This window comes from Asparagus officinalis, chromosome 8, assembly GCF_001876935.1.
Source record: "Asparagus officinalis chromosome 8, Aspof.V1, whole genome shotgun sequence".
NCBI classification, from domain to species: Eukaryota; Viridiplantae; Streptophyta; class Magnoliopsida; order Asparagales; family Asparagaceae; genus Asparagus; species Asparagus officinalis.
The window spans coordinates 58,699,516-58,708,245 of NC_033801.1; the positions used below are offsets into that span (position 1 = coordinate 58,699,516).

At 42.3% G+C, this 8,730-nt stretch overlaps 1 protein-coding gene across 1 annotated transcript; it reads left to right on the top strand.

The window, feature by feature from the left end:
• Positions 5,835-8,125, top strand: LOC109821274 (calcineurin B-like protein 1). The gene is made up of 5 exons (XM_020387459.1): positions 5,835-5,856; positions 6,068-6,180; positions 6,556-6,636; positions 7,886-7,937; positions 8,055-8,125. The coding sequence occupies exons 1-5, from the start codon at positions 5,835-5,837 to the stop codon at positions 8,123-8,125; spliced, it is 339 nt and encodes a 112-aa protein (XP_020243048.1).

The following is an 8,730-nucleotide window of genomic DNA, read 5'->3' on the forward strand; positions in this document are numbered from 1 at the left end:
GTCACTGGTGGGTCCACCCCCAGCGTATTGGATGCGATGGCGTCGGCCATGACGATTTCGACCATGACGATTTTGACCACCTCCGGATTTTAGTGGGGCCACCCCCAGTATTCTTGGGCGGTGCGTCGGCCATGACGACTTCGTCCACTTCCGGATCGCTGTCAACTGCGGCGTTCTGGGTGCGACGGCTGGATTCAACTAGCTGGTTCGACAAAGCTCGGATTTGTTGGTCGTGCATTTGTCTCATCTCTTGCATAGCCATTTCCATTTCAAACTTGAAGATTTCCTTCTGCTTAGCCAGGGCCTCTTCAATGATTTTGGCTATCTGCTCGGTGTTGACCATGAACACTTCTCGAGCTTGCCCTATGCTAGACGTTGTATCGTTAGAGGCGAGAGCGGAATAAGAATCCGAAAGTTCATCATCGGAATGGATTCTTTCATGGACACCCTGGTAATCATTATGACCAACGGCTTCTAGCTGAAGCTGAGATATTCGTTGGGTTATTCCCGGACTGACTCTTCTTCCTGGAGAGAAATTAGGGTCGGAGCCACTTGAAACAATTGGAGATCTTCCCTTGTTGACCATGTTGATGGTAACTTCTGGGAATTCATCATCCCGAGCAACCGATCCTCTTTGATGGAAACGCCTTGATTTGGGCTTCGTCGTTTCATTGGAGATTCTCTCGAATATCGAGACCCTCTGTGGAGCGGTCTTGGGGCAGCTACAGGCTGATAATACTGCCCTGATAAATTTGGTACACGGACAGTGAGAATGCTTCCTGGGTACTTCTCTTTTGAGATTCATTCGCACCCCCAGCCTGATAGTACAACTCATCGACGTTGTGGTCGGAGTAACCTATCGGCTGCTCACATGGGTTCTCAGGTATAACGCGTTCGTCTGTCCGACGCGTTTTCCTCTGAGTAAACATTGCCTTGTTGGCATTTACAGGAGTCACACGTTTGGAATCACACCTTTGTGAGGGTAAAACTTTAACGGGTTCCTGATTTTCTGCACGCATCGCCAAGCGGGCCGTTGCAGCCATCAATTTGCTAGGAGGTCGTGTACGACCCCCAGTCCGGATGTTGGCTCGAAGCTCCTTCAACGATCTGGGGCTTTCCTTAACAAGCGCTTTTCCTCGATTCTCGGGCAGAGTACCGATACGATTGTTCAAAGGATTCCTAAACTTGAGGAAATCTACGCTGCGGTAGGGCTTCGTCGGAGGTTCGGGATCTGAAGTTGACGAAGGCCGGAGAGCAACGTCGCCTGCTTTTGCCTTAGGCGTTGATTTGGCCTTTGGCACCCAAACTCGTTTGGATCTTAGTGATCTCTTAACTGCCTTTCCCCTTTGCATTTCTTGTGCTTTCCGCATAAGGGTCCGGGCATGCGCACGCAAGGCGCGGCGCTTCTGGATTCGCTCCTCGAGAGTAGAACGGGTTCTTTTGACACGAACCCATTTGTTCGTTTCTGCGTTGGAGGAGGGGCTGGTTGTTCGCCGTTGTTGCTCTTGGCGTTGTCTGGATTTTAGATCCACATTATAGCGGATCCCATCCATCGGCTCCAAAGCCTTGGCCAGCTGACGAGCGAGACGTTGACGCCGTCTTTGGCGTGCTCTCTTTGACAATGCTGGAGCATCTTCAATAGCCATCTCCTCGGCGGAGGAGAAGTCCGGATCTGCGGTCTCGACCACGTTGGACGACGCGGGGACGTCACGTGGTGCAAGTGCAGCGGCGGCAACAGGGTCTTGGATCTTTGAGCCGAAGGTCCTGCGAACATTTCTGGAAGAATTTACCTTTATGTGCCTGTTCGGAGAGGCGGATCTGGAGGAGGAGGAGGAGAGATCCTCTTCGAACTTTTGCTGATCGAACTCGTATTCGATCTCTTCATTCACCCGGATCTTGAATGCCGGTTGCGTCACGACGGCCTCGGCAGCGAGGCCGTTGGCTCCCACTGTGGTCGCCAGCTTGTTTGTGGGGAAAGTTGTTGTATTCATTGCTGTATTCATTACAACTTCAGTCGTTACAACGAAACAAAAAGATGGCCTTTTTATAAGACTCTTACACAATGAAAACAAAAAAAAAAGTACAACTCTCTTCAAACAAACGCAGAGATCGTTTATCGGTCTTCTGCTTGCGTGGGTCTTTTGCCTGTGACGGGGACGTCAGTATCCGTGGACCACCGGGGGCACTCAGATCTGGTCCGGATAAATCGGACAGAGTTTCGTTGATCCGCGTGAGATCTAGAAACTTTCTGATCCGGATAAATCGGACAGAGCTTCGCCTATCCGCGGAGGGATATAGAAGCTATAAGCGTATACCTCGGCTAAAGCGAGATAATAGCTCTTCTTAGTACTCTCCTCTGTTGAAGCGCTCGACCACTCTTTACTGCAGCAGGGCTTCGCCAACTTCTCCAAAAATCCAGCTCTACAAAAATGAGGCCCAAAGGGGCTATTTATAGGCTATGGGGAGCACCTAGGGTGCCTAGACACCCTAGGGTGTCTCAAGAAATCCGAGACACCCCTGGGGTGTCTCGGAACTTCTGAGACTCCGTTGGTGCATTCGATTTGTTTTCGCCGTAGATCCTTCGTCCGAACTCGGATTTGACTGATTCCAAGTGCGTTGGATGCTTGACGAAGAGTTCGATCCGCTCTGGTAGTTGGATTGTCTGTAGAGTGATCGAGGCATGAAGGGCGTTGTCCTTTTTGTGAACACCGCCGAGTTCCCGATTGGTCCGGGTCTTCGTTGTTCCGAAATCCTATCCGCTCACGTAGCTCGTCGATTCACTTCAGTCGTTCGTCGACGTCAATTGGACTCCTGTGGATCGGATAATGACGTTCATCGTCGCTCTTTAACACTGAACCGTTCGTGGAGACCTATAGGCAATTTTCGATGTCTACAGGAGACAGATTTAAAATACAATGCTTAAAAAAAAAGAGAGCATGGGGCCATGCTTTGTACGGGGTACACAATAGTAATATATATAGTATCTGATGCAACAGTATTTTGCAAATAAATATCAAATCGACGTGGTACAAAATAATAATATATATACGTGCTTTGAACAGGGTACACAATAGTAATATATATAGTATCTGATGCAACAGTATTTTGCAAATAGATATCAAATCGGCATGTAACAACAGTTCAATTGACGAGCAATTAACTCAAATACTCGGGTTAAGGAAAACATATTAGTAGGTAATTTCTATTAACAAGCATGAATTGACTAACAACTATTGTGTTGTTTTGTAAATGGATTATGAGATAAAACATTGACAGCCAAACTCACAAACGTTTAGGTATAACCCTATGTTGTCATGAAATAAGGTTAGGGGACATGAAAAATTTGTAAATGCACTAGTAAAAAGTGGTCCAGCCCCAACGGGTGAAACTAACCATTGGAGCTGCTAGCACAAGCCCTAACGGTTACAACCGTTGGGGCAAATGTTTTTTCCCTAAGGGCCTGTTTGGATTTGTAGGGGGTGAAGGGAAGTTAAGGAAAACTGAGAGAAGGGAAGTGAAGGGAGTTTCCCTTCCCCTTGATTACACCCCAATTTGGGGGGTAACAAATTTTATACTATTAGGGGGTGAACCAGGAGGAACTAGGGTGAATTAACTTCACCTCCTAAGTGTTCCCAAACAAGATGAATGGAGGTGAATGGTTCCCCTAACTTTCCTTCACCCTCATTCCCCTCAATCCAAACAAGCCCTAAATGAGAAATAGAGGGAAATTTCCCTCCATTTATTTTTGCGAAAATTAAAAAACCAAAACAAACACCCCAAAACCGGCCCCGTTCTCTCTCTCTCTCACACACGAAAAAAACCCAAACCCCCGTTGCGCCTTCGATCCCCCCGCCACCAACTCTAAACTCGCCGCCCCTGGAGGTCGCTGGCGGAGGTCGTCGCCGTCCCTGGAGTTCGCCCCGTTCTCTCTTTCTCTCACACATCAAAAAACCCCCGTCGAAGGTCGTCGCCGCCCCTAGAGGTTGCCGTCGCCGTCGATCCCTTCATTTTCCCCGCGCCGTCGACCCTGCAGTTTTCCGCGCCGTCGACCCCGCGACCCCGCACCTCTTCTGCTCAAATCTGACCTCGTCGCCGCCGTGGACTTCCTCTGTTAGTCTTGAGTGTTTGAAGACCAAACCTGAAGAAGAAATCAACATGCCAGAAAAATCCCAGTTCGGTCGACCTCTCCAAATCGGACCTCGCCGTCGTGGACAGAGGTAAGATTCAATTCCCCAACTTGCTGAAATTAAAGTAACATCCATTTACTCTCATATTTTCCATGTTAATTACAAAATCCCAATAAATAGAAGCATGAAGAGACTTAGAAACCCTAATAGAGAAATTATTATTCTTGATTCAACTAATATAATTGGTCATTTGACTTCTAATTTTGTTCTCAGTTCCAATTTTACTGAATTGAAATGAGTTTCAGCTTCAATTTTGTTCTCAGTTCCTATGAGCTAGAATGTGATCATCTATTATTCTATTCATGCCCAGCTACTATGGAGGTTTGAAACTTCTTTCAACCATGTTTTCATTTTGTGCATTGCCTTGGTTCTTTTCAACTGCTGCTTGAATCTAATGGAGAAGTCATACTTGATTATAATGTTTGGAAATTATGGAAAGTATTGTTTCCTTCTCTCATTGGTGCCTGTGGTCGGAGAGTAAGAAATAATCTTATTATTAATTGAGAGCAATTTATACCGCGAAGGATAACATCATGGATTATTTCATCCTGTTCTAGATAAGTAGTTCGAGCAAGAAGCAAGAAGCAAGTATATGAGGTGTGGAATGTTGCTAGAGAATAGGGCAGTAGAAGCACTACTGCAAAGCAAGGAAAATGATGGAGAGAGAGAATTTTTTTGATGTTGATTAGTTTTTATTTTGTAAGACTATCTCCAGCAGGAGTCGAAATTTTAACATTCTCTCTCCTGCCACATCACTTTATTCCCCCTCCACATAATTCAACAATCTCTATTTTCTATCATCTCTACAGCAGAAGTTTTTTCAAAAGATTTTTACTTTATTTGGGACCCATTATAACCCCATCACTCCAACATATATACCCCACCTTATTTATTCATTTCTTTTTCTTATTTCATATATATTACTACTACTACTATTATTATTACTAATATAACTCATTTATTTATAATTATATATATTTTAATATTTGCATATTTGGATTTTGAGGGTTGGTATTTTGAGGCTGGTTAGGAAAGTTGTAGGAGAAATTAGGATAATTTTGTGAAGGATCCATTTGAAAAAGTTTGAAGAATATAGAAGCAAAAGCAAAGAGAAGGAGAATAAGGTGTTGAAAACTCAGATTTTTTTTGGTGTCCAAATTACACAAGACTAATCTCTATTTATAGAGGTGAAAAAATAAAAATTATTGCTATAAAAATTATAAATTAATTCCTAGTATTTATCTCCCAAAATATCATTTAAAAATTAGGAGTAAAACAAAAAAGGCCAACCAATCAAGCCTTGACACATGGCTCCAAGCATAGGCCGAGGACAATTCGCGGGACCCACTCGGTCAGAAAAACCGGAGATGAAAAATTCACCCATCCGACTTCGGTTTTCCAGTTCACCACTCAAAAAACCAACTGCTCCCCCCCCCCCCCCCCCAAAAAAAAAAAAAAAAAAAAACCACCTGCTGGAGATAGTCTAAGGGGAAAAACAATGATCTGTAATGTCTAATTGTACTTTATGTGTCAGAGCTTAGCTGATATACTCTTTTTTGGAAACTGCTTATCTAGTGGTTTTGGGTTTGATAGTGTTTAAGTAAACATTGTATCAACTATCTATAATCCAAATATCTGGTAACGACAATGGTCCTCTCCTTATTTGCGGGTATGAATTGGTTGATGTTTTGTCTACCTTTACTCCCCAGCCTGTCCAAGACCGACTACTTTTTATTCTGGCAATGAATTGAACGGGACATCTCACCCTATTTTTTCTTCTTGAAAAAACATATTTTGATAGGTGGAAGAGTATGATTCACCATGAAAAAGATATATTAAAGCATAGAACTATAACAATCAATTCTCTTTTATAATTTCAGATTTTTGTATAATGAAAAGGATTTTTAAGACTTCAATGTTCACATATGCAGCAGATGTGAAGCGCCATGCTTTTCTCATAAACAACAGTGCACATTATTACAAAAATGTGCAGGTACTCCACATAGTCAAAGTTAATTTCTCTTTCTTAACAAGTCAAATGAAAATACTACATACATGTTATCCTACGGAGAAACAATACACTTAAGCCTAAGTTTGAATGGTATTTAAAGAAGAGACAGCAACACTTATAGTCATATGAAATTTAGTTATGTGGCTTATGGAGGACATGCGTATGATGCATGGTCGGTTGCAACTTTCCGTTATATCATATTAAAAGAGCCGTTACCTGTTGTAGGGATGAGAAAATTTCAATTAAAGTATACATGTAAATCATTAGTGCAAGTCGACGACTAAGTGTAGCCTTAAAAAATGTGTACGCTGTGGGAATTTTTTTACATATTCTCACACTTGCAGTTCTTTTTTACAGGTCAAACTGATGCTAATTGCGCTTCTATCTGAATCTGAACTTAGAGTATCTGATGCCACAATTGAGCTAATCTTAGATAAGGTAGATAATGTTTTTGAATGCACTACTAGTAAACTTTTCTTGAATGGTATTTAAAGAAGAGACATCAACACTTATAGTCATATGATTAGAATGAGTTATATGACTTTAATCACTCCTCTGCAAATTATATCCTGTTCAATAACTGACCAACAAATATGTTCTTCTTAACCCATCAAAACAGTAAAAAAATAAAATATGAAGGGATTCCTTGTTGAAGTTGCGGTAAACTATTTAGCTAATTAAGTTAATGTTCCATTGATGGGTATATTAGGCATTTTGGTAAGTCTCACTACTCTAACCAAAGACGATAATGGCATTACGTGCTTCATAGGATAGGACAAGATGATAATAAGAAAGCCGAGAGTTGCAAATGATAGCTAGCCTCTGTTTGTTATCTGCGGTTTATATTATTTGAGATTTTATACTGTTTGTGGAAAATTTTGTAGTAAGAAAATGATGAAAGAATTACGTTTGATTTTATTCTCTCTAACTGCTTAGAAAAAGAACGTTTACAAATCTCTCAACTCTCGATTACAATTGGATTTCCTGATTACAAAAGAGAAGAGAATGATCTGGATTCTCCCATTTGTTTAATTCTGGGTTCTTCACGGTGGCGATGGAGTGCTTCCTTCGAATGCTTGCGTCGAACTTGCTCTCCGTTGATGATCCGAAAATCTCAATTCGCTGGAACAAATGACTTGTCTGGTTGATAACTCTTGACGAGTCTTGTGATTCAGAATGAGTAACAAACTCTAATAAGAAAAGAGTTGTTTGAACCAAAAATAATTCGGTTAATAAGCCAAGTATCGAATGTCTGGAACTCTTCAGTTTGTTGAAGATCGTTGCCTCTAGATTCTCTTCTCCAAATCCGATCCTTGGATCTCTATCTCCGAATCCCGAACTCTGTTGAGTTTGTTGATATTTATAGGGAGATTAGGGGTGTAACTGCCCCCCATAATCTGCGTACAAATGAGGGTTTAGTCGCCTCATTAATCGGTTGTAACAACCCACGTAAACCACTCCTCAGATCGTGGGTGAGAAACGGTTTTCGAAACTGCATGGATCATGTTTGAATGAGTCAGAACCTTGACTTGCGTTCTGGCATAGATTCTGTGCTTGTTTTGCAGTGTTTGGAGCTGCGTTCTGCCTTTATCTTTACATATGGATGACACCAATGACCATTCGAGAAGGTCCTATTCAGGCCATTTGTGACAATTGAGGCATCTCAATAACGCTCTATCAACTGCAGGTCACGATCTCCACTAAGGTCTCTTTGCATGGCTTTAACCATTTGATTCTCAGTATGTCGAATATTTGCCCACAGCTCTCTAGATCTTTTCGCTTTTCTAAAATTATTACACTGCTCATCAGCGCCTCTAATAGTTGCTAATATAGTATTAGTCATGTTGTTGTCGCAGCCATCAAGATCAATCGTCTCGAATATGAGGATGTGTTGATAGCTGATGATGCAATGGTTGCGTTGCTTTGACTTTTGGAACGTAGCCACTTGTGTTTTGACTGTAGGGATGAATTCTACCTCTCGACTTATAATTTCTTCATGATCCATAGGGGCATCCTTCGATTGCAGCTTTCTGTTGGTAACAAGAAAGTCGTCTGATTGTAACTTTCATTGTTAGAGCTTGATGGGGATCAGCTATCCATTGTGATTTTTAGACAGCCTACAGAACCCCCTCCAAAGTTTTCGAAAGTTCGTGGTTGACTGGGATGAATTTTCGGAATACTTTGGATCCCAAATTTTGTTGATTGAATGCACCTCATCGCAGACTGAGTGGAGCATCTCAGGGTCTTAGACAAATTCGTTGACATCCTCTTTCTTGTTTAGTTCGTCAATAATGACTTGGACTTTAGTCTGTTTGACCAAGTTCGTCATCTTCAGGGAGGTTGAGCACTTCCTGGCTTAAGAGCAATCTATTGTCATAGACAGAGAGAACCACATGCCTGTATGAAAAGGACTTCATCCCCAGCTTAGTCAGGAAGACAGCCTCGGAGGAACCCACCATATCATCATCACTTGGAATATTAACCTCTTTGAAAGGGTTAGTTGTGTGATCGACTGAGGTCGTCGCTTAAACG

Coding starts and splice junctions, on each gene's coding strand:
- LOC109821274 (XM_020387459.1), top strand. CDS start 5,835: ATGGTCCTCTCCTTATTTGCGG. Junction 6,637..7,885: donor TTGAGCTAATCTTAGATAAG/GTAGATAATGTT, acceptor TATCAACTGCAG/GTCACGATCTCCACTAAGGT. Junction 7,938..8,054: donor CTTTAACCATTTGATTCTCA/GTATGTCGAATA, acceptor TTGTTGTCGCAG/CCATCAAGATCAATCGTCTC.